Source organism: Psittacula echo (genome assembly GCF_963264785.1).
Source record: "Psittacula echo genome assembly, chromosome: 2".
Taxonomy (NCBI): Eukaryota; Metazoa; Chordata; class Aves; order Psittaciformes; family Psittacidae; genus Psittacula; species Psittacula echo.
In genome coordinates, this window is record NC_137737.1 from 33,223,213 (window position 1) to 33,250,124 (window position 26,912).

Genomic DNA, 26,912 nt, shown 5'->3' on the forward strand with positions numbered 1-26,912 from the left:
TGGGCTGCTAGCAATACAGTGTCAGGTGGACACTGTCAGAAGAAAGAAGAGGAACAGCTGAAATACTAAGGAGGGCAAGCAGAATAAACTGATGAACTATAAAACAGAAGTGTGCTTTGTAATCGCCTTGATGTACAAAAGGAAGATATTAGTCACTGTAGCAAAAGCAGGGAGAAATACAACAATTTTCTTTGGCATGTAAGTAGCTGTTACAGCAGCAATGTTTAATATTAATGTAGGGAAAAATAGGCAGCTGTGAAACATGATCTGTATGAGAAAATTTTCCTAATGCGAAAAGTATTTTTAAAATCACAATCAAAAAATGGAATTCCTATTTCTTCAACTGTTTCAGAACAACTGGAAGGAACAATCATGAGGGTAAAACTTTCTTTTAAGCAGAAGTTCTGATATTTATTTGGGCTCACTTTTCATTCGGTGACCAAAGAAATTTTGATTTAGTGGTATAAAGTCAAAAAAGAAAATATTTTAAAACATGAAGGAGGAAGTTGGGAAGATTCACTTAGACTTTCTGCCCACTGCAAGGTTAAATAAAATAGACGCAATCTTACAAGTTACTGGGGCTTTTAAAGAACAGAATTTTCCAGTTAAAACTGCTGAATTGAAAACTTGACCACTTAGAACTATGGAATCACAGAATCATAGAATATCTCAAGTTGGAAGTGACCCCTAAGGATCATCAAGTTCAATTCTGCGTGTAAACCAGTTTGTGAAATAGTGCAAGAAATTAATGAAGCTAAATTGTGTCTCTTTGTTAAACAAAAGATTTTTGTTACTAGGGTCAACCAGGTGAACCTGGACAAAAAGGAGAACCAGGACATCCAGCAACTGGGGAACGAGGACTTAAAGTGAGCCTATTTTTATTTGTAACTGCTCCTTACAGGGTCTTCTAATTCTTTCAGTAGTTGCTGATAAACTAAGTAGAAGATTTTTGGTATAAATTGACTATGATCAAAATAAGAAGAATTTCAGTGACAGATATTCACTTAACTTCACAGTTTTAGCTTTTAAATGCAAAACACTGTGCTAGAGCTCCCACCTTCTCTCCTAAAATCATTACTGCAGCCATAGCTGGAATGGAGTTTGACCATCTTTTCTAAGCTCGTGAGGTATTTCTAAAGCCTGTGAGCAACATTACTACTTCTGTTCCCCTGCAGTGATTTGGAAAAAAAAAAAAGCCCAGTCTGTGTGACAGTGATGGTCATACTGCCTACATGTTAGAAGAGCCATTAAACACTTACTGCCTTGACTTCAGCTGCCATTTTGAACACTGCATACCGTCCTTAATGATTTAAGTAGGGCTTCCAAAATCCTGGGAAAGATGACATAGACATCTTGTTGCTAGTGATTTTTCCCAGGGTTGTTGAAGAAGTACTCAGCAGGACTAGTTCCTATGGATAGTTTCAACTCTTTGTAGCAAGTCTTAAAAGTAATGCCTAGACCCATTTGTACAGTCAGCGAGGTGTTAGTCTCCAGTCAACAACTCCATTTAGGCATTTTTGGCTGACCATTCCTTAAGCCCCAGATGTTTGAATTTGCAAGTAAGTTACATTTGTATAATATTGCTCTTGTGCACAGAATAGCAAACAGCATTCAATCATGTTTTTCCTCACTGAAAAAATGTAAATATATTTACATTTTTAAGATTTAAGAAGTAGGTGAGGAACTTGGAAAGAAATTTTAAATACTTATTTTAGATTGTATGAATAGAAAAAAATACAGGCTCTATAGAATATTTAAATTCCTGGGAATAACAACATTTATTTGAGAAAAAAATTGTACATCATGAATTATTTTTTTAACACACTGTTAAGGCTATTTTACAGAATAAAGACTTACTTGAAGTACACAGATATGATTATTTATTCTTTTTTAAGGGAGATATGGGTCTATCAGGACTCCCAGGAGAAAGAGGGGTGCAGGGAGATCCTGTGAAATCAGGAAAAAAGGTAAGAAAATATATTTTACTGCATGTAAAAGGTATAGATGAAAAGAGAACAAACCATTATTTGCAGGTATGCAATGTAAAGGAGTTCATCATGTAGGAGGGCATGTGCCAATATTTCTGCCAGGGAAAAGGGACTGGGCTAGCTGAGATGTTTCCAATAAACCATCCGAATCTGCATCTGATTTAGCTGTCCTGCCTTTTGTGGGCTGTTGACTACTGTTAAACTTCACAAACATCTTTCTGGAGAACAGATAGGTTATACCTTTAGCCTGTTCCTCACAGCCTGTTCAGATATTTCCTGACACCAAGGAGTAATGCTCACATTGATGAGACTTAGGGCATCTGGCAGGGTGGCGAACTCTGAGTGAAACCTGTCAGCCTAGTACAGACACTATCACAAACAGCTGAAACTAGGACTGCTTGTTTCCAAGGGAAATTCTGAGATTTTAAGAGACATTCTGCCACATTGTGAAAAAGAAGCATAAATTCAAAATGGTGGACAGGAATTTGGAGGAGTGCAAAGCTGTGTGCCCAAAATAGTCAATTTAGAGTAAGTTAAATGGAGGCTTTTAATTTCACTCTTTCCAAATAGAATGAGCTGCTGAGTGGGCAAAACACAGTGCTTTATCTGATTCTTGAATTGCTGCTGAGAATCCAGGTGCCTCCACGGTCTGGTACTGTGCAGCTTTTAAATGAGGATAGCAGCTGGCCAATGTGTAGAATTGATGAACTGAACAAGATTCAGAGTAAGGCAAATCAGCACTTTTTGACTGCAAGTCTTTATTCAGAAGATATCTGAATAGCTGTAATAAACATCTATTAAGAATGCAGCTTTGCGTTTTTCTCATCTACAAGGACAGTGCAAAACCAGTTTGATAAGCTACACCTGAGTCAGTAAGTCTTCCACTATGGAAAAATATGTAACATTTCTGTTGCTGCTTTATTATTTTTATTATATTTGAAATCACCCACTATGTAAGTGCTCAAGACCTCAGTGTATCAGAAGTGAAACATCAGAGTTAAGCAAATATTGGGTTAAAATTACAGGTGGCTTCTGTACTTGGGAATGCTGGGGTATTATTCTCTTGAGTATTGCTTTTATTCCGACTATCAGCTTGATGCTGTCACCTTCACTGTTGTAATTCATTATAGGTGAAAATACTAGTACTGAGCAGCTACCTTGGATATCTGGGACAGTGCAAAGAACAGCTTGATGCTTGCAGTGGGTAGCATGATGATGTTAAGGCAGTTATTTGCATGTTTGAAGCTGTGTCACAGTAGTGGGATGTACGCTGATGCCTATCAACAGCAGGCTCTGTAATGCCACTTACATCAACAGCTCAAATCAGAAATGGATTTTTAAACTTAATTTTAATCTACTTTTCACTTTGTGAATTACGTACAGGCATTCCAATATACTAATCTGACTTATATGATGCATAAATAATAATGTTCCTTAATAGAATATTTTATATGTATTATTTGCCAATTATTTGAAGTGATGCTTCTGGCTAATGTTTGCTGCCTAGACTGGCCTTCGGCTACAGAGTTGCCTAAAATCACTACTTCTTGAAAGCTGTTTTTCTTAAAATTGGTCAATCGAGACCTTTTTGGATAACAGAAAATTATTTCTCTTCTTCATATGAGTTTATGCATGTAATTCCTCCCACAAAAGATTGGTGCAATTGCAAATGGCAATATTACAATTGAGTAATGAATTGTAATGAGTTATGAGACTGAGGAATATAAATGCAGGAGGTTGGAAGGGGTTTAAGAAGACAGAATACTTCTTTATTTTTTGCAGGAAAAAAATCAACCAGATATTTACTGACATTTCTGGGTAAAGCATTTATGCAAGCATTGTTTCACATAAGTCTATTGATTCAATAAAATTAGCTACATGAGAATTGATTAACCGTCTGATCTCTGTGTCGTGGTTTAAGCCCAGGCCGTAAATTAGAACCACGCAGTCTACTTCCCCCCCCACCTTTCTTCCCCCTGCTCCCGGAGAGACGGGGAGGAGAATCGAAAGAATGCAACTCCCACGGGTTGAGATAAGAACAGTTTAATAACTAAGGTATAACACAAATCACTACTGCTACCACCAATAGTAATAATGATAAAGGAAATAACAAGGAAGAGAATACAACCGCTCACCACCCGCCGACCGATACCGATATCTCGCCCCCCACCCAGCAGAGTTCCAGACCTCCCAGGTACTCTCAGTTCTACATCCTGGGTTTGACGTGCTGTGGTATGGAACACTCCTTTGGTTAGTTTGGGTTAGGTGTCCTGTCTCTGCTTCCTCCCAGCTTCCCCTCCTCCCTGGCAGAACATGAGACTCACAAAGTCCTTGGTCAGGCTACACATTTGAGCAGTAACTAAAAACATTGGTGTTATCAGCGCTGTTCCCAGGCTGAAAGTCAAAAACACAGCACTGCACCAGCTACTAAGAAGGAGAAAAAATGACTGCTGCTGCTGAACCCAAGACAGAGTTAGGGAGAAAAGGGAGATCAAGGTCTAAGAACCCCAGAAGGACCCCCTGGCAAAGGAGACATAGGCCAAAAGGTGTGGCTTGACATGCACACTGGAGAAATACTGCAACTTTAGAAGGTCCTATTTTATAAGTGTTCAGATTCTGGCCTATTTTTTCATTCATTATATCTTAAAGTAGCACCTGTGTTTTAACTGATGATTTAAAAGGTTTTGAGAGTGATGTGTTCCTTAGCCTGACCAAGTGCAGCAAAATCAGACTATAAACACAGGCCCTGAATTAATTGAGCTGTAGAGATTTCCTAAAATTGTAATAGAGGCTTTTCATTCAAGTTAGCAGGAGGCAAATTATCTCAGTATACTGATAGGGAGAGAGAGCAGCTAAGAGAAATTAGGTGACTAGCTAGATATCTAAAACCAAAATTAAATCCTGGAAAGATGTGTTAGTAGACAGACAGCTTTTCTCTCTCACCTGGTTAAATCTGGGACATTTGGGGAAGATTTTAGAACTGAGTGGGATTTCAGTTGGAGTGGAGCATCTAAATATCTTTTTAGTTATGGGCATCATTATGATGATATATACATAATATATTTTATGTTTGTGTATCTTCCTGTAATGAATGAGTCTTGGCTATAATTGATAAAGTTGTTTTCCTCACGGTGACCCCAGAGAAAAAGGATCCCAAGGACTGACTGGTTCTAAAGGAGTACAAGGCCCAGCTGGACCAAAAGGAAGCTTGTTCTTCCACTTTGTATTTTATAAAAGGATGTATGGAATTTATGTAATGTACAGATTTCTTAAGCATCGGATGCTTGGAGACTTGGCAGAAAAAAGGAAAAGCAGAAATACTTTCATCTGCTGTTCTGAATGATACAAAAGTCCCAAGGAGAAAAAGAATAGGTAAACAGAATCACAGACCTTGTAGTTATGCATGAGGACTGAGAAGCTAAATTAAAGTTGTCCAAAAATATTCTAACTATGAGCATTTTGCAAATTTTTACTTTGAAACATTAATTTGCTATTATCATATTTTGTGAGTGTCGCTCTGAATAAGGAAATTGAAATAATGCATCTGTTCTGGTTAAAATCAAATACACAGTTAAAATCAAATACACAGTTCAACCAATAGTTACTTAAACACGAAGCGTGGACAGGCTTTCACAAGAACAGTAAGTTGATTCAAGTTTTTTTCCCAGTACTTGTAGGTAGATCTATATTGTGGATATTTTTATAATACAAAGTGTTAAAAAACTTTTTGCTACTTGTGCAGAAAATGAAACTGTTTGTTTAAATCTAGATGGTGCAATTTTGTAACAGGGTGAACAGGGAGAGAAAGGACTCCCTGGTGTCACTGGATCATCTATTCGGGAACCTCCTGGACCAAAGGTGATTGATTATCTGATTGTTTGCTGGAGACCAGAGACTGGAAAATTTCTGGTGCACATGTCTCCCAAAAGAATATAAGTTAAAGAAGTTAAAATTCCTTGTTGTATTAATGAAGATGACTGATTATTATTTTAGAAATAAGGACTGAAAGGTATACTAAAAATCAACAGGGAGTATTTGTGAGCCCTATAACAGGATGCTGAACTTAGTACGTGCTATTGCCTCCTGAATCCATTTGTTAAAAAAAAAAAAAAAATCCTTATAACATTGCTGTTGTGTCTTTGAAGTTTTTTTTCCTGTGTTTTTTGGTTTGGTTTGGTTTGAATTTACTATGTATTTTGTTTCTTAGACCAAAGATTTCCTGAATGTGGCAGTAAATCCCTACAGGAATGTGTCTGTGTATAGTTCCACTTATGCTGAACTAGATGATTTTTTAGAGATGAATGTTTTTATGTCACTTCCAAGTGAACAGGTGGCCGGTAGACACTACTTTAAATACAATGTCATATATGAGGTAGTTAGAGCTGCATCCATCTCATTTTCTCCATGGGGAAAATATACTTGAAATGAGTGGGAGTTGTCCTGCTAAGAAAAATATGCAGATTCAGCAAAAGTAAATATAACTCTGAAGGTTTTCAAAACATTTGAAAACTCACTACCAGCACATTTTTATTTTAAGGATTAAATAGTTGCAGTCTGTATAAATACATCAGTTTACTTCAACTTTAATTGATGTTTTTCAGCTTTGCTGATAGATAATTTTTTGGATAGAGAAATCATTAATGTGCATCCTATCGCTCTGGAGTAATTTCATCCTCATTTTTCTTCTTCCTTAAAAATATATATGCCATCACACACAAGCACATGTAGGTATTGTACATACAGTGTACTCACGAGCCTTGCAACAGGGCATCACAGAAGGCAGGAATGTAGTTTGGACTTGCTTGTGCATGGAGAAGGGAAGAAGAAGGGAATAAAAGAAGCTCAGGATACACCTGAAGTAAAAATGCAACCAAACTTTGTCTCAGGAAAATGTAAGTAGCACGCTATAATGCACAACTTGTATGAAGACAGGTTTCACTACACCAGTCTGCCGCCTTCACGTTTTCATGGTTACTGTGACATTTTTTTAAATAGACCATTATGGGAGTCAAGATTATTTATTTATAAAACTCATGATGAAAAAAAGACTTCATTGACTTTATTGCCTTTTTCACTCTGATTTTATTCTGTTCAGTATAATTCGTATCACTTTCATAGCAGGCTGGACACGATCAAATATTCACTGGGGTCTGTAGGAGTTTTTCCACACGCTAGAAATTTTAGATGAGGGGTTTTATGTGCAGTGGCTGATGCAAGAAAGCAAGTATTTCAGGTAATTCTAAAATGCAAGTTGACTTTTAGAAAATACACAAAACTTTGTCTCTTTAGCTCCATAATAATTTCTTTGTTTAAACATGTATCTGCCATGTTTCTGACAATTGCTCAATATGTAACAGATTAAAGAGATCTGTTTTCTCTTTCCACTGTGAAAAGTGCGATGCTTACTAGTAATTGTGTTCTTGGAAAATCCTGTTATCTGCAGTCATGAAGTCAGACATACTAAATTTCCAATGCAGGGAATCAGCATGTTTTTCAAGCTGGGATTTATCATGGTCTGTGGTCTTTTTATTACATCTCTTAAGTGTTTGATGTAGCAGTGAAGGGTTGCTAGACAACTTCTGAACAGCCATGGTTGTGTTCACTGGAAATTTATGTATTTTAAGCAACACCCACATTTGGCGACTAGAGTTTTATTTCCCTTGACAGTCATTATTACTAATGTGGAGACAGTAACATTTGATAGCTGTTTTTTCTCATATTCTTTTCTCATGGTTACCACTGCTTGGTGGTTTTGATAGAACATTGCATCCGCATTCCCTAGTGAACGATTCTTGAAATACTGCCTGTCCTTCTCATTAGTGTTAAAAATTGCAATTTTAATTGGAAATCAAAATTTTGTTTTTAAGACCCTTAATATAAAGTAAGACATTTGTTGCCAATAGATTAAATACTAAGAAGGAGCAAGATTTTGCTCGGGGGGGGGGTGTGTGTGTGTGTGTGTGTATAACATGAGGAACTTGAATTCAAAGCCTGATTGCTTCCAGGAAAGCCACTGATAGAGCTGAGATTACCAAACACTTGTACTAGGCAGTGTTTGAGGAAAAAATAGTTTCTTCTTGAGTCTTCAGCCTGTGGAGCTTACAATTTTGAAGTGCTGCACACTTGCATCTTTCTAAACATACTCTGTGTCAGCACTTGTCTTTGAATTTCTTTGCTGTTCTCTTTGTGCTCTGACAGTAACAAGATTATGCAGCCTTGCTTGTGTGAGCAAAAGTAGGCAGAAGCCACAGGTGAATCTGGCCATGGAGACTAAATTATGATATTCAACCTTCATTTGAAAACTGACGCTGTCAAATCGTTCATCAAAGCAGAGCACACTCCTTGACAAAGTTGCAGAGAAGCAAAAGTATAAGTGGGGTCAGAATCTAGGTAGTAAAAGCTTCCTTTAAAAATACTGATTTCATATTACCTAGCTCAATAATTGTCACTGTCAGAAAGAGTTGAATACTTCTTTTTTTCTGTAAGACTTTGTAAATTAAAACTGAAAATAATGGATATGGGTTTGCTTTTTTTTTTTTTCTTTTTGGATAGGGGGATCCAGGTCCCAACAGGCCACTGGGAGATGATGGACTTCCTGGAAATTCAATAATGGCACCCACGGTAGGAGTTCTAGGCAAAATATGAAAAATAAAGAAACATGAGACACATGAAAAACTCCTTGTGAATATGCAGAAACCACATGAGCAACATTTTTGGGGAAAATAAATGACCAATTCATCAATTTTTACATAATTCCAGTTTACATCTCTTTTTAAATATAAACTTGCTATCATTTCAAAGAAGAAACACAAAAAAGATTAAATAGCTAGTCCAGTGTACCTTACCCTGCAAATTTCCCTCACGAAGTCTTCATTAGGAAGGTAGCTCCTCAAATTCATCTCCACTTTTCATTATCTCATGTGGTGTTTTATACCTCTCTATGGGCAGTATGCTCTTTGGTGAGTATAAAAAGAGAGGTATTAGTTATTTTATTAGTGTCATTTCAGTATTGCGAACCATGCACATGCAAAAACATAAGTAAGACCAAAATCAAAAAAATTAAAAATAGGTCTTTTGGAGGTACTTGTTTGCATATAGGTTTCAGAATAGGATTTACTTGGTTATATTATTTACATTTTTAACCTCAACACCAAGAATGGACTACAGCAGTCTGTGGCAGGATTGCTGTGCTCACTGTTTTTGAGCCTTTAGTGGTTAACTAAAGTGAAAGATGAAGATTCAGTGGTACACAGAGATTGCAGTCTTTGCAAAAGTGAGAGACTGAAGAATTCTCCTCTGTCGTACACGAGCTGACTTAAGGCTTCTTGAAGAATAAGGTAAAACCAAGGACCTTCCTCTTGCCAGTGGGAAATAAGTTAGAGGAAAAGGATATAGATTAATTTGCAAAGGATGACATTTATGAGGTTTTATCATCGTTTAACAGTGAAGTGACCTTTTTAATGAATGGTTCTATCTCTTCGGTTTCTTAAGTGGTAATACTAGTTCAGGATGACTGTTAGGTACATAGAGTTATGACTGCTACTTCTCCTTGCATAATGTATTACAGTTATCAGAGTGGAATTGTGTCTTATATTTTGTCAACGAATTACTCAAAATCTTAAGTAGGGTCTTTCCTCAATCTTTAGTAGGGTCTTCCCTCAACTCTTTGAAATCGCTTTCATTTAAGTAATCAGAGTAATACAGTTTTATTAGAAAACAGTGCCACACACCTTTCTACACTATTTAAGAACTCAAAAACATGGCCCCTAGAACAGATCCCATGTCCTCTACTGCGAAAACTGGGTATATATCCTTTTACTTTGCAGCTTTCTCTGCTTCACCTTTAATACATTTAATACATAGTCTGGTCTGAAACTTTCTATAAGCCTTCTGCCACTTGTGATAAGGGAATAGCTCAGGAAGACTTCCTTCAGTGTTTGGGAAAGGCGCCTTCTTGTGATCTTTGCAGAACGAAATCAGGAACCTTCTTAGTAAAAATTTTTTTTTTTTTTTTTTTACTTTTACTATGTCTGCACATAAAATGTTCCACTAAATTCCACTGTTTCACTTCTTGGGAACATAGCTGATAGACCCAAACTCAGAGACCGATTAGTCTACGTGCACCTAACACAATGTAGTTCAAAAAAACACTTAGTGCAATAACATCTGTGCGATAGCAGCTTAGGGATACCAATAATGCTTTACTCCTGGCTTGACAGACTTCTACCAGTACACCTACCAGAGGATGCTGGATAGCACACTGATCCATGTGCATTCAGTAGCTTGTATTTTTGAATTTTCGGAAACTCTAAATTAATTTACTTTGTCTATAATCCAGAATGCTACTTCACTCATTTTTCTTATAAAAAGAAGTGACAAACATGACTATTTGTCTAGTCATACCTAATCCGTTAGGTTTTGATTATGTCAGTAGTTATTTTTTCGTAACAATAACCATGGAGAGATTTAAGTTTATATTCTGTTTATCCTTTCTTTTTCTTTCTTTCTTTCTTTCTTTCTTTCTTTCTTTCTTTCTTTCTTTCTTTCTTTCTTTCTTTCTTTCTTTTTCTTTCTTTCTTTCTTTTTCTTTCTTTCTTTCTTTCTTTCTTTCTTTCTTTCTTTCTTTCTTTCTTTCTTTTTCTTTCTTTCTCTTTCTTTCTTTCTTTCTTTCTTTCTTTCTTTCTTTCTTTCTTTCTTTCTTTCTCCCTTTCTTCCTTTCTTTCTTTCTTTCTTTCTTTCTTTCTTTCTTTCTTTCTTTCTTTCTTTCTTTCTTTCTCTTTCTTTCTCTCTTTCTCCCTTTCTCCCTTTCTCCCTTTCTTCCTTTCTCCCTTTCTCCCTTTCTCTCCTTTCTTTTCCTTCCTTCCTTCCTTCCTTCCTTCCTTCCTTCCTTCCTTCCTTCCTTCCTTCCTTCCTTCCTTCCTTCCTTCCTTCCTTCCTTCCTTCCTTCCTTCCTTCCTTCCTTCCTTCCTTCCTTCCTTCCTTCCTTTGAAAGAGTGTAGAAGCAATTATCTCTATATTATTCCTTGGAAAGTTTGCCCAAGTAGATCAATTCAGGACACCATCTGTGACATTAATGGCAGTTGCCCTGTTGCCAGCAAACTGCCTTAAAGTGAGTCACAGTGATTGCCTTTTCCAGACCTCACAAAACTCTGGGAAACAGCAGTCACAGAACTGCCCCTGGGACATACCTTGTGTATTTTTCATGCAGCTATTAAAAAAATTAATCTAAATAACCTGGACTAAAACTAAATAATTACTCCAGGTTGGATGGGGCTTTGAGCAACCTGGTGTAGTGTGAGGTGTCCCTGCTCATGGCAGGGGGGTTGGAACTAGACGAGCTTTAAAGTCCCTTTCAACCTAAACCATTCTATGATTGTATGACTTAGAGAACTGTTTCTTACAGTAGACTTGGCCACAGATTTGACTTAAATAGATTTATTGATGTGTTACTAATGACAAAACCAGCCTCTTCAAAAAATCCCAATTCTTACAGAAAAGAATGTGTTAACATGTATTGGGCATTTATGGCAGTCTGCTAAGATTAAATGGAAACATCTGTTTGGCCATTTTTTACTGTAGTGAAATTAGAAGTAAAAATAGAGATGAACTCATGTTCCATGGTTTCTTTTCTTGTTTACAAAAACAATGTTATTAAACACTTCTAAAATCTTTGTTATTTTATCCACAGTTTAAGAACTACAGATATTAAGGACGAGGAAGAGGTAAAAATTACTTTCCATTATCAAGCTATTCATGAACTAGAAGCACACTCATTGGTTAAATTTTCACAGAACTGGATCAGAATTACATCATTTGAAAATTAGAGAACATGAAGAAACATATTCTTTGGCTAATACAGTTTGACTCTGGCAGTCAGGTTGTCTTTAAAGTCTTCCAGGGAAGCTATCATTTTGGACAGGAGAATAGGAGAAATTCATACAGGAGTGATCTACCATGTACAATTTTCTTTAAGCATAAGGCATGCTTGTATCCCTATCACAATTTGCATCTGAAAGTCATTTCAGGGTTTCATCTTAACCAAAACGTTGAGTTTACCTTGTTTTTCTGCACTCACATACCTCCTGATCTAAACCTGTGATGTGTGTCTTTAGGAGAGCCAAAGCAGCTCTTTCATTTTTCCTTGGCAGGGCTAAATTGGTTAGGAAGATCTGATTGCCTGTGTCTATGGTGGAGATCTGAGCTTCTACTTGGTCTCCATCCATGGTTTCTTGAAGCATTATGTTATTGCAGAAATTTCCAGGCACAATGCACAGATGAAACAGCAGATTTCCATCATTTGTAGTTTCTTTTTTCTAGTTATTTATTTTTACTGGAGTAGTCAGGGAAATATTTGCTATTTGTATGTAATTATTCTTCAGGATATGTTATCTGTATGTGTATTAACAACTGACCCTCCAACACTCTACTGGAGAGTCCATTTACATTTCTTGGTTCTGTGAGACTGAGTAAAGGGTGTACACCTCTTGTATGGCCATATACATAACATGCTTAGGAATGGGGTAGATGAGTGACCTACAAGTATCAATAAGGATTTCTGGTGCTGTCATGTGAACATCTACAGTACCAACTGCCAGTATATCTTCAGGGATACCTCAAAGTAGTATGTTTTCTGTCTCAGATCTGTGAAGAATAATCTATTGCAGGCTCAGTTAATTTCCTCATTAAATGTCAGGAAAATGATCACTGGAATAAGGGAAAAGATTGCTATTTGCTTCTCTTCTGGTTGTGAAAGGAAGCACTGAGGTTTCGTAAACACACAAATCTTTAGTGGGAGTCAGTGGAAGAGTCACGGAATGACAGTGTTTCAATACAGAGCATTTCAGGCTAAACTAAAAGAAATTACGTATTTGTCATAACCAGTTGTTCTTTCTTTTACTTCTTTGTAGAAGGCAGTTTTGCTTTACTGTGTGAAAAAATCAATGTGATTTCCTGGAAGTGCAAAAATGTGCATATGACAACTTAAGGCTGTCATATTACGTTACAGTATTGTTAAATGCACTGTTCAAACGTCAGGACATAGCCCCAAAGTCATAAAAGTTCAACTTTCTAAATTTACCTTTGTATTAGCTAAAGATGCAGTCAATGTTCTGAACTAAATGCCTCTGCAACTAAAAATCTAACAATTAATAATTTCCTAATGAGAACTCCTATTCTTCTGAAATTTTAATTTGATCAACTGAAGCTACAATAAAAAAAGCACAGAAAATTCTGAGCTTTATGAACAAATTGCAAGAGCTGGTAACTGCTATTCTGTATTTCCAAAAGGATATGAAATATTTTTGTTGCATATTTGTTAATATCTGTTACATCATGATGATCCGCTTACTGGCATGGTACCTGACTTGCTGTTTTGTATTTAGGGTAACCGGGGACTACCTGGACTACCTGGACCCCGTGGAGAAAAAGGTGATGGCCACAAAGGCGAAGCTGTAAGTACAATTTTAATTCTGTACTTTGTGTTCCATTAAAAAAAAATAAACAATTATAGGTTGATAATTCAATATTTACTTAAGTAAGTGCAACTAAGCTCTTTCATCCTTTAGCTAACATACATATTTCATATATATTTTGAAGTCCTTTCTTTCCTGTCCCAGATCCAGTGCCAGTTCTACAGGCAGTTGAAACTGGATACAAAGTTCTCATTTCAGCATCTTAAAAAGGATACCATGTAATTCCATGAAAATCTTCATGGCTGCTCATATATGTTTAATATAATCACTGCTCTGAATTATTTTCCTTCCCTCCTTCCTTCCCTTTTTACTCTTCTTTACTGTTCTTTGCTCAAGATCTCTAATAACATCTGCTTGGCCAAATCTTGCAGCCTTCAATTCCTTGGGGTTTCAGCTGCTTTTCATACTGGGGGGTAAAATCCTGTTTGTTGAATATTTGCCCCCAACCACCGCCTGGCTTTTCTGATAGTGAGCTCCAGAGGATGTCAATGCCTGCGTATTCCACCTGATGCATTCCGTTACAAGGGAATATTACTCTAAATTTCAGTCATCCAAAGATACACAGACATGTTTCACCAACCTTTCAGTAGGAAGTGAAAATATTGTTGCCATCCCTCAACCTCCACATCGAACTTTCATTGGCACTATATTCTTTATGCCTGTAATCCAGTTTTATTTCAAACTACAACCACAAAGGCATTCACAAGTACACTGAGGTGAGACCTGAGTGCTTCAAAGTAAGTCAAGTCTCAGTTCCAATTTCCTATCATTCAAACTGATCCTGGGAAGAGCCTTTGGGATCAGAATTAGTTCAGAGGGCATTCCCTCAGAATTCCTGGTGTAACACTATGTACTTGATACATTTCACAGCACACAGGGATACTAGACCATCTCAAAACCCCCTGGAGGTTCAAGGAGTGCCATTAACAGACCCAGACCCATTAAAGAGAGCACATGAAAACATGCCATCCCAAATGAAAATAAAAAGGAAATGCAAAGGCAGTCATGAAGAAGACATTGATGCAACTAGACGACAGACAAACTTTTAGTAGTCCTTGAAATGCCTCATAGGAAGTGAAGTTTTAAGCTTTACAAGATATCTGTTTAAACTATATGGAAGAAAAAAAGTATTGGTAGATACAGAATCAAAGAGGTCAGTGAGAAACTGAAAACTTTTCACTTCTAATTAATCAAAGAATTGAAGAGAAGCTTGGTTTAGTAACTGATTAAACTGATTAAGAACACAGAAGCTAGTTGTAGTCTGCCCAGTCACAAGATGACAAACTTACACGTTTGCACTTCCTGCATTTCTATTAAGTGCCTTGGCAAGTAAAAAAGGAAAACAAAAAAAACCGAGCTTTGCTATGCAATAGTATTCATGCAATCATGTCTATTCTAGGAATCCCGCCTGCAACTGCTGCAAGAATCATGCTTCTCTGCAACTCAATCTCAGGCTTCAGTAAAGCTGGTTGTGTTTCTCCCTGCCACATGAATACACATCCTTGAAAAGTGTGAAGGTTCTGTTGTGCTGTAGCATGCACCTTTTCGCCTTCTCTGCTGCCTTTCCATGCCCCATAATCTGTAAAGACCAACTTCGTAAACCACTGGCAGACATGGACAAGACTTGTGTACCTAGGTCTCTGTAGCATGATGGGGAAAAGACATCTGCCTGATGAATGATAAAAGAGAGGCTGGGGATGCCTCCAGCAGTATAAAAGGCAGATGTATGAGCTATGATGGATTGACTAGTGAGTTTAGGAGAACAGATTGTCAAACAGAAATACATCAAAGTATGTTAGAGTTGCCCAGCTCCCAAATTTAGATGGCTTAGCTCTGGTATTGAAGATGTGTAATGTCTGCAGTGTATGAATCATGAAGCAATGTCTGCTTTCTCACTGGTGCCTTTTTGCTGATAACAACTCCAATGTTCTTAAGTCAAGAGCTGGACGTTTTTTATACTACTCTGGTAGTCTTTTCAGGTTTCCACGTGGGACTGAGGATAACTGTTGCTCAGTGCACATTGTAAATGTGAAGAATTTGACAAAATACAGGAGAACCAAAGAGATTAGTAACTATTGCTGAAATTCTTTCCTTTGTTGAAGAACACAAAGACTTTTCCTTTAGGACAACTATTGACATGTTTTATTCCTCTGCTGTACCAGGGACCTCCAGAACCATCAGGCCCCCCAGAACCAGCAGGCCCAAAAGGTGTGGGAGATCCTGGACCAAAGGTATGTGTACAAAGATGCTAGATGACTAGTAGACAAGGTAGACAAATATCTTCCAAAAAATGCATTAGATTAGAATGGTATATTTATGAAAAAATCATATCTCCCATTTTCTGTTTCAGTTAAAATAAAAGTTTGTGATAGATTTTTCTGCCATGATAGATAAAAATCAGTTCTTGCTTTATCCCCAGATTTCATGCAAATCTGCAGGTTTGCCATAAATCCAAAGACCCGGGATGTTTCAAAATGCGGGAGTTTCTGTGTGGAAGTCAGAATGAAACACAGGCAGAGTATTGTTTTATAATTATGCGCTTCTTATCTCCCACAGACTCCAAGGGATTCAAGGAAAATGTTGGTTACATGAAGCTAGTGAGGGATTTTTAAAGTTCCTAGAAATGGACCCAAGAGAAGACTATAAACCTTCATCTAAAATTAGTATTAGTTTAGAGGCAAAACTCATCAGAAAAACAAAGCAAAACTGAAAAAGGGATTAAAAATACAACACTGAAACACTTCCAATTTTTTTCATAAAACACAGAATAGCTGAAGTGTTATAAGCTTCTAAGCAGTATGTAATTCACCTAAAAAAATACATTGTAACTCCTATGTTATAGAAAGATGGAAAAAAGACCTTAAGACTAAAATGATAGAAGAAATTGCTTTAAAATATCCCACAGGATGGTTTTATTAATGATTTTCTCATTACATATGTGAAATAGGAAATAAGCAGCCTGTGGCAGGAGAAAGCAAAATAAATACTGCCCAAACAAGTTTTTTCCCAAATAGAAGGAACTTTCAACTTCAGTTACCAGAACAGGAGAATTCCCATTTAAAATAAATAATGATAACCTCTTTAGAAATGTATCCACAGTAAAGGAGAAACTAGAGGGCATTCATCCTTAGAATGACCTGACCTTAGAAGTACCATACAATGGGATCTGGGAAACCTGGCTTTACGATCCTATTATGAATTGCTGCTTATCAAGATATTTCACATAATGTAATGGAAGGTCTGGCCCATGACACAAACTACTGTGGGACTAAGAATTATTTCAGTTATGTTATTTAATATAGATTTATAGAAAATACAGCTAAACTAATTAGATCTTCTTTTATGTGAGATTGTATCTTTTCCAAATAGAGATACCAGGCTTGATATATTACAGTGTTATAAGACATTTTTCTTGGTACTACAGAAGAACATTTCATAAAAATCCTAGAATGTTATACGTAATTATTAAGGCAAATATTGATTAAAATGTAATTTATGACTACAGAATGCATAGGAGCATCTTTATGTCTGGAATTTCCCATCACTTCCTAAATGCATAATTCTGAAAAGTAGTGTTTCCCAAAGATAAGGAATTGGAAAGTCGTGTCAGAAAATCAAACAAGATGATCTGCTACTGTAATACCATGGTTGAAACATTTCAGACCTAGAAATGTAAATCAGAATTTCAGTCAGAATAGACAGCTTTAATATAAAGAAATTTGAGTTAAATCCAAAATGGAAATAAAAGATTTTTTTTTTTTTTTTTTTTTTTTTTTAAGTGAAAGGAAACCACTAGAACAGTTGCAGTGAAATTTTTCACAACTGGAATTTTTAAAATCAACATTTGTGTTCGTGTTTCTGGAAAGTGTCATAAATATACACGGTATACAGAAATGCACTTAGATAAATCATAGTGCCTGGCTTATATGAGGGATCAAAGAGAGTGCCACAAGTCCCTTTTGTGTTATGATCATGAATTCATGTGTTTGTTGGGACAAGCAATACTTCAGCTGTATAATTATTAGGAAAATTCTGACCCAGATCGTGAACAATGGAAGTACAATATGGCATCAAAATGCAGGAGGTAAAAGCTATAAAGTAAAGGAAAGGACATCATTTTGGAAGCGGAGAAAGTGGAATCTAGTCTTTTTATCACAATTATTCTTAACCACTGTAGGTCTCGTGACACAATAGCATATTATAATTAATTCTAATTATAATTAAATCATGAATTAGCCATTATAGTACTTACAGTTTTCACTTTCAGCTCTAAGTGATGTAAATCACTGCCAGTTGAAATGAGTTGTACTCTGAAAGCACTTGTACCCCAGCAGGTGATCAGTCCAGAGGAGCAGACCAGGCAGGTCTCCTCACATTGCATGTAGTGTAAACATCAGGCTGCAAACACACTGCTATTGGGCCTGTAGCGCTATTTGGGTTTGGACACATAGAACTGGAAGTTGCTTATCAAGCTGAGGTTTCTACTCATAATAACCAGTCATGGGGTATACTACACCATATCCATGTCAGAATGTACCAGATCCATGGGTTATGGAGAAGTGGCATCTTGTTTTGAAGAACACTGCAGAGTAGCATAGGATTTTTGGAAGTAGCACAACACAGTTAGAGCAAATCATGCTCCCATTAGATCTTGTATGAAAAGTTTTGCTTGCAGGTTTGATTGTATTTCAGTGCAATATTACCCATCAAATCTGGCTGCTCAGAGTAGTGCTTACCTAACAGTTTCTGTCAGAAGAAAAAAAAAAAGGGGGTAAAATCATCTGATAAAAATCCGATTTGCATTTTTTACTTTTAAATGGGTAGGCTTCTTTCTTATCATGCACCCAGATTGGTGCATTAATCCTATGAGGGAAAAAGCATATTGTTTCTATCAATGGTGAGCAGCTGTAGCTTTTGCAGTGTGTGACTGCTGCACCAAAGCATGCACTATCCAAACAGTCACACCTGTGATTTAGTTTCGTACATCCACACTTGACATGGTATAGAGCACACTGGAACAAAAGAAACTATACATATATCTCTTCCTCCCTGATTTTTTGCTTCTGTTTCCTTATACAAAGTTTTGAATCCTTAGTTTCTACTTAACGTCGTGGTAGCAAAGATGCCACAAGAAAAAACAATTCGGTTGAATTACAAAAATTCCCCTGGAATTTAGTTCATAAAATGAACAATCTTATGTTTTTTCAAATAAAATCTGAGTGCACTGGCTACCTCTCTTCCCTTCCACATAAAAGTGAATATAAGAACGGGAAAAATCTCTGCATATAAAACCAAACATTTATTTGTCATAAATTTGCACACTAGTTAATTTGAAATTCCTTTGAGTATCATTATATAGGAATGTTCCACTCAGCTGAATCAGAGCTCTGTTCTCTCTGCTTTCTGAAATGGCTCACATATGTGCACACTGCTAGATAAGAATTTTATGTATCAGAGGTTAAATTCACATGAAAACAAAATTGGAACATGTGGGACACATTTGATCCTGACAGCACCCTGCTTTCCATAGCATTAAAACAGAAGCACATAATGTCAGAATATAATAAAAATTTGATTTAAAAGCATGGTTGCCAACTGGGGGGTGGGTTACAGGCATTCAAGAGCAGTAGCCCAGCATTAGAAATAAAGCAAGCTTCATTCTCAGTAACTGAATAGCAGAAGGATTATTAAAACCCCTAGCGTAGTCCCTCGTGCATGAATATTTGGGCTGGATCCAGTTGCAATATAAACAACTTTTTCACAGCTTGTGCCCTGTCTATTTGAACTAAAATGTGGAAAGTAGAGATGCAATGTCTATTTCTTTTAATGTATTTTCTTACAAATTTCATTATATCCACTAGTTCTCGCTAAAGAGAGTATTGCAGTGTTGGTTGCATGTTTCAGCATCAAATACACATGCTTCACAAATGAAGTGTGTATATTTGGAAGCCAAGATTTTTTTTCAGGTGACCATTAGGTCATTTAATGAACTTTATTGAACAAATAGTACAGACTAGACATTGGAATCCCATACTTTATACTGTGTGACTCAGCTTTTTATTTCTTGTTTCAGTGGTGTTTTTCTAGTTCACCATTTTGCTGATGGTGACAAGCTTGTCTACAAGCACAATACAGAAAATAAATTATACCTCATCAAAGAACAGTACTAATCCTTCTTGAAACGAATTCTCTGAAGGACAGTTTAGTGTCACACCTTAGAGAAAAGAATTGCTCCACTTCACAAGTCATAAAGCAAACTGAAAGTCTTTTCCCCTAAGCCAAGAAATACGGAAACTTTAAGGATTACTGTAAAGCTCTACAAAAGAGCTTTTCATTGAGACATCTGGTATTAACTAAGCACGTGAGGATAAAATTCTATCCTTCACCTGCAGCAACCCCAAGTAAGAATGTGTTACCCATGGGAGGAAGAGGCAGATGACTTCAAGTCACCCTTACACTCCTTCTGGTCAGGGCTGGTCTAAGAGGGAGATTGTAGGTATATTGGATACTGGACCATAAGGAATCGTTTACTTGTTTGGTAACCTCCCATTCACCTTCCATCACAGCAGCTTACAGGCTGTTTCACAGGCCACAGCAACCCAGAATCTCCTAAAAAAGCCCTTGTACTACAAAGTCTTATCTGAATATCTACCTCTTAGGTCTGCCACCTCTGGCAGGTTTAGAGGGAGGCTTGGGCAGGGAAAGCTTTGGTGCAATTTTTACTCATGAAGAGTTCTCCTACAAACAGCTTAAGGTTGTGTTATGGTTTGAGGGAACATTGAGGACCAATAAGTATTCCTTTGATAACTGATGGTACTAAGTAGGAATATGACTACATTTGCCTAGACTCTCAGAATTTCTTAGTAATGTGACAATCTCAAGGTAATGGTAAGAAAATGCATTGCAGGAGGAACTGAGAAACCAGGCATGTTTTAATGAGAAGCCGGGCAGGGATATCTACCATTCATCCCACTGCAGAGAGCCATTTCTCAGCACCATGTACCAGACTTAAGTGCTACAATTTTTAAGTACTTAAGATTGTACTCTTGAAGTGTTTATAGCTAGAATTTGGGGGTGGGGGTGGGAAGGGAAAGGGAAAAAGTTCAAGGGCATTGCTAATATCTTTTCTCTTTATATTAGCAAGGAAGGTCATTGGAAGAAAAAGAGCAATATAAAAGAGAGTAGTTCTCTCTCTTTAATTCCATTTTCCAAATCAGACTAGACAAAAACAACAAACTCTGCTCTCTGATCAAGTCTGAGGGAGAAATTTCCTCCCGACTGAAAGTGGCAATCAGTTTAACCCAATTGGTTTGGCACACCAATTTAAAGCTAAGACCATCCATGTACTGTGCCTATGTCCTGACTCAAATTGGCCAGTCACCAGTCCTTTGGAAGAAAGAGGAATTGAATATAGATTCAGAAGCCAAATGTTATATCAAGAAAGAAAGCATTATAATCTCAGTCTAAGCCTTAGCCTTTGGATTCAGAGTTCCCACCTCTCCAAATCCATCAAACCTGAGCATAGTTTGGGTCATACTATATTTATATAAATAGGAGATATCATGAGCTTAACATAGTGTATATGAAAAACAAATTTGAGTGATCTCTTGCTGAAGACTGAGCCTTGGGCATTTCACTTAAAAGAGTCATTACAATGACTGCAGACATTCCTCCTGGAAAGTAAAGGAAGTCAGTGAAAGGTTCTGTAATTTGTTTCCTTCCTTTTTAATCAGTTTGATATGTGGTTTCTTTTCACCTACAACAACTCTAGTGTGTGATGTGTGTGATTCATACTTGCACCTCTCCCCTAGTTAGAACGCTCCCTCTGCAGGCTCAGCTTTTCTGCACTTATTTTCTGCAAAAATAAGTACAATGAAGAGTTTTTATAATGAATTTTTTTATTTTGTCAAGAAATACAATTTCTTCTTGGTTCTGTTGTTAATACAGTTATGAAATGATCAATAGCTTATCAGAACACTTCTTTCTTTTGCACTTGCTTGTACAGGCGTAGTTTTAGGGACACTTGCTAAACCTGATTCAGAATTTTCTGCATCTATAACTTGCTCATTATAGATTTTTCTTTTTAAACTGAGTTTTCTAGTGATTATGTGCTGAATGTGTGCCTATTCCCTCATTTGTACAATCATGGACTGAGGAAAACAAAATTGCCCCTTATGTCCCTGTGCCTTCCGCCTACCAGGAACGTCCCCTGGCCCGTATCTCCTTCACTGGACTTGTCTGCAGCAGGCAGCGCCAGGCTCAGTGTTACCCTCATTCCTCCTGGCCAGCTAGCTGCTGCCTTCAGTCTGCCTGCTGGTTAAGGGGTGAGTCCTCTCTGATTTTGTTTTTCCCCACTAAAAGCATCAGTTGAGTCTCTCTCACACAGCCTCCAGTTATCACTAAAACTGTCAAAAATTAACATGCTCAAGGCCTCTAAATTTCTGATGAATTTGACTGAAATCAACTGATGAGTTCAAATTACACTTGGAGAAAAAGAAGACCAACACAGACAAGCAGAAACACAGGCAAAGTATCATTTAAGCTTTATTTCCTCAAGAAGTCAAGCTAAATATATATGCATTAAGGCTTTATGAAAAAATTAATAAAGGGTTGTTCTTTTTGTTCTGTATCAATGTTATTTAAATTCATTTAGTTTTCATAAACACGTTAGTTTGGCAGTTCTGGAAATTCAATGTCTCTAGTTTTAGAACAAGCACCATATCCGTAAAGGGCATGATCGCTGTTGTGTCTCACTAGTAATGTCCCTGTCCATCCTGGTAAGCCCCTGCAGAACGTATTGAAAAAATGGTGTTTCCAAATGAGTTTGCTTTTTTTCCTTCTGTAGCAGATAAGACTTCAAGTTAGTCCTAACTCAGCTGGTGGCTTTGATCACATGGACCTTTGCTTGGGGAACAACGTTCTTCACCTAGAGCTTCAATAATGTGGGTGCCTGCATTTTGGGCTTTTTTTTTTTTGTACATCTACCTAAAATGCAACTGTTTGTATATAATATTTGTTGTTTTCAACTTAGTACTTTGACTGACTGCTTCATAAGTGGACAAAAGATGTAACAGATAATAGGTGATAAATCACTAATATTTCTGTGACTATTTTCAGGGAGACCATGGAATGAGAGGCTATCCTGGGCCCCCGGGGCCAAGAGGAATTGGAGTGGTTGGTCCCAAGGTTGGTGTGGCAGATTGCTGAAGCTTTCGTGCTCTTTTGTGACTCTGGCTGCCAGGCTGTGATCTCTCAGACACCCAAATATTTTCATCAATAAGTGATTTATATTGGTGCAACTGCAGGAGAAATCAAGCATAAAAACATGGGCACTGACTGTACTTTTCTACCAACCAGATTAGGAAGGAATATTAACTGGATGAAATTGCATTCACAGCTAAACTTCATGAGATTACAGCTGAAAGCTGAACAGAACTGTGAGGCTGATAAAACAGTTAAATGATGCATTTTTCTCTTTGCGTCTGTTCTTTCTCCAAAAGACTCTTTTGAGGTGGAAAATATGTTAAATGTGAATTTTATGTTTGCAATTTTTGCTCAATGAAATTGGATCCAATTAATTTCATTAGTAAAACAGTTGAATACAAAAGAAGTTAATTCTTTCTTCTAATACAAAACGTTAATTCTGTAAGAAGCCAGCATACAACATCCGGGCAACTTTTATCTCCATCTACTAAAGTGATTTATAATTCAAGAAAGACATAATGGTAAGAAAATAAATTCAGTGCATGCCTGGATTTCATTATAGATGTATCCTTCTATTATTTTTACAAAGGCAACAAGGAGAAACTGTGTATATTTCTACACTTTAAGTTAAAAATAGATACTCCTTTATAAGTTTTGCTGTGATTTCCTTAGCGAAGATTAGCAGATGTCTCCACTGCCATTTTGAATAAACTACTATCTGAATGGAGAAACATTGCTATTACCAACCTGTTACAGAAATGCAGTGAGTGACAGAACATTAATATTTTCTCAGGATGTATGCCTGACTTTCCTTTGCTTTCTGAAAGCTGCAGCAATTTCAGTACCTTGGTAAATCATACAGACACAGTCTGTTTAAACAAAATTAAGTTTAAACTGAGTGTCAAAATCCTAAAAATGTGTGACACTATGTGCCATGAAGCCTTTGAGAATGAAAAACACTTTCTCTGTAGGGGAACAAGGATTAAGACCTGCTTGTAGCAGTTAGTTCCTGATATAAGCTATTTAGTACATAAATAGCTTATAAGTATATAGATTAAGTATATAGATATATAGATAGATAGATATATCTATATCTCTCTATATAATATATATAATATATATAATATATATCTATAGATATATATTATATAATATATATATCTATAGATAGATAGATAGATATCTATATAGATATAAGTATATAGATTATAGTATATAGTATTTTTCACAAGATATACTCTCAAAGTTTGTGGCAATTTTTTTGTCTGTACATATGAGAATGATGACTTCTCAAACCTCACTAATATCTAAAAGTTAAATATCTAGAACGATGTGTTTCTATTTAATAATAATAATGTTTTGATATATTTTGCCTAAATATTTAACATATGCAAAATTTAGGTAACTTACATACCACTGAATGACTGCCATTTACTGTATTGTAGTACGGTGATTATTTATTGAAAGACAGTAATCAAAAAAACAACCTGAACTCTACATAAACTTTTATGAAGCTTCATCAAGTTTCAAAAGCTTTTTTCAACTAAAAGGAAAAAAACCCACCCAAAACAGCAAACATTAATTTTGATATAATCAAAGGGATATGCTTCACTTTGACACTTTGAAATGTTAGATTAGCCCACCTCCAAAGCACATTGGCTTTACCTTGCTTTGACTGTATCCACAGAAATCAGCAGGTGCTTCTTTCGCTTTATCTCTTCCCTTCCCACTTAAAATTTTCTGAATGACTGCTGCTCTCAGAGACTGTGGCACCCAGGAGCTTAGCATGTATACATGGTGCACACGAACTACCTAACACACCTGGCAGATTTACTCACGCTGGGTTTTACTGGTCTGGTCCTTTTGTATCTCCCTTGTGTGGAGTGATTGCTTGAAGCTGCTGTACAAACATGGTTCCTGTTGGTTTCTACACAGGAAAAACTGGGGGAAATATCACACTGTGTCATGGGCAAATTTTATTCTTTAATCATTTTCAGCTTAATTGTTCTTTTGCTTTCCTGAGAATTTGCCAGGGCTAACAGTGAGAAACTATAAACCAAAGAGGAAACAGAACTGGTGGTTTTGACATGGCTTTACTTTTTGCTTGTAGTGACTTTGAGATGACTTCCTTAGTGTTACCTGGAAGAGTTTACCTCCTGATTCTTCTTTTTTTGCTCCACTATTACAGGGTATTATGGGACGGAAAGGCTTGCCTGGTCCACCTGGCCTCCCTGGTGACAGCATACAAGGAAGCAAGGTAATCCAGGTCAATGTGATATCTGTCTAGTTTCTTCTCAAAATTGTCCTTAAGGAGATTCATTGCCTGTTTTTCTCTTGGCCACCGAGTCAGTGAACTCCTGCAAATACTCATTGCCTATTTAAATTTCCTGTTCATGGTATGTAATACTTGCTTTAACTGTTGAGTTCAGCATAGAATTACTTCATACAAGCTTTACCAAAAAAGCACTTCCTTCTGCATTTCTTTTGTTCAGTACTTGCTCTGATTCCAGCTTCAATGTCTTCTACTTTTATATTCATGTTCAGTCATTTCCCATTTTTTATTGCAGAGAGCCTTTCCTTGGTTTACTGTGTTTCATAGCATAGAACTGTAATTTACCGATTCTTTCTTTTCTGCTTATTGTATAACTCCCTTTAACAGATTCTAATTTATCTTGTCTCAGGACATTCCTAGACAGGGATCTCTACACAGTTAAGAGTCATGACTGTCTAGACCTTTGTTTCTGATCTGTTTGTGGTTTTCCTCTGTATTAATTGTTACAAGTAACCATAAAGATAAGTATTTTAATTTGAGGGCAAAAGGAATGTCTTTTCTTCATTTGTTTGCTGAATCTCTGAAAGCTATTTGCTCTATTCTTGTGGAAAATAGAAACATTTCTGCCATCTCTGTATGGCCTTATAGTACAGGAAAACGATTACATGCTTGGCTTTACAGATATTTCTGATGTGCTTCCAGAGTCTAATATATGGGATGTATCTTTGTTAATTCTATGGATATGTGAGGTTATATATAAAAGTGCAATTGCCAGTTCGAACAGAAATGTTTCAACAATCAAGTGCAGAGAACTCAGTTTCATCATGGAAGTTTTCCAGTGGAAAAAGTCCACTGACACACACTGTCAAACAAAGGCATATTTGCAATGTAAGGATGGAGAATTAAGGAATGTAGGAAAGTAACATATGCTCTTGCTATGGAAGGTCTTTGTCTTTGGGTTTGAAACCAAAGCTGTAATGATGGGGTGGATCAAACTCAGCTGATGTGTCTATTGCATTCCACAAGTTGTGTTAGTACAGTCTTGTCATTTAAATTTTCTTCCCTTTAGCAATCACTTTTTTTGATTATGATTATTTTCATATAATTCTTAGGAATGACTTTCTGAACAACTTTGGCAACTGTCGTGCTCCTCTAATATGTTTCCTCCATACACTGATGCTTGTTGAGCTTCTATTTGTCTCTTTTGTCTCTTATCTCTTCACAGTTACTTCAAGCTTAATTCTTTTTGGCCACTTAATAGCTTAAAGTTATTACACTCTTGCATTTGAAAAATCAATATCACTCCAACTATTTTTTGATATATACACATAAAGCTAAGTCTGCATATGGTAAGAACGGAATGTCAAAAATGAGATGGTTTTCAAGTAACTTTATGTTGATAGCTACATTTACAGGTCTTCTTTTTTTGTGGTCAGTTTCCGTTCAAAACCACAGTCTAGACATTCTTATAACTTCACTCAGTTCATAGAATGACATTTTTACATGGAAGTCTGGTTATTGATCAGTAATGTATCAGGATATTAGAGTCAGGGATCCAAGGGTCTGCACTTTTACATGCGTATCACCTTGGGTTTTATGATAAGACTGATGGTCAAGTTTGAATTTAATTATGTACATGGATTGAACTGCGAAAGCTGCTCTAGTGTGCTTTGGTGGAAGCTGGAGTCTTGATAAATTTGAAAACATTTTTGTATTTCTCTGCCCATTATGAGCAATATAGCTCCTTTAAGCCAATTTGTGAGCAGCTATACAAGTAGAAGATGTTTTAGTAAGACAGTCTGAGAGTTCTTGACTAAAAAATACAACTAACTAACCTTGAACTTGCATCTCCTGAACTGGGTTAGTTACATATGAGGACTGCTCTTGGTCTCATTGACATTCTCTGGAACTGTTTTTTGTATTTGCACCAGGCACTGCTGTTACGTGAATCGTTTATGTAATGTCAGTTATGGTGAA

General features: G+C 36.7%; 1 protein-coding gene across 1 annotated transcript in view; it reads left to right on the forward strand.

The window, feature by feature from the left end:
• Positions 1–26,912, forward strand: part of COL28A1 (collagen type XXVIII alpha 1 chain) — a gene marked incomplete at both ends in the record, with an annotated part of 66,548 nt that overhangs the window by 29,089 nt on the left and 10,547 nt on the right. The window contains 10 exon segments of the mRNA XM_080609609.1: positions 798–866; positions 1,896–1,967; positions 4,466–4,534; positions 5,119–5,190; positions 5,778–5,846; positions 8,541–8,609; positions 13,370–13,438; positions 15,622–15,690; positions 22,577–22,645; positions 24,852–24,920. Of these exon segments, the coding sequence (XP_080465735.1) occupies positions 798–866; positions 1,896–1,967; positions 4,466–4,534; positions 5,119–5,190; positions 5,778–5,846; positions 8,541–8,609; positions 13,370–13,438; positions 15,622–15,690; positions 22,577–22,645; positions 24,852–24,920 (696 nt within the window).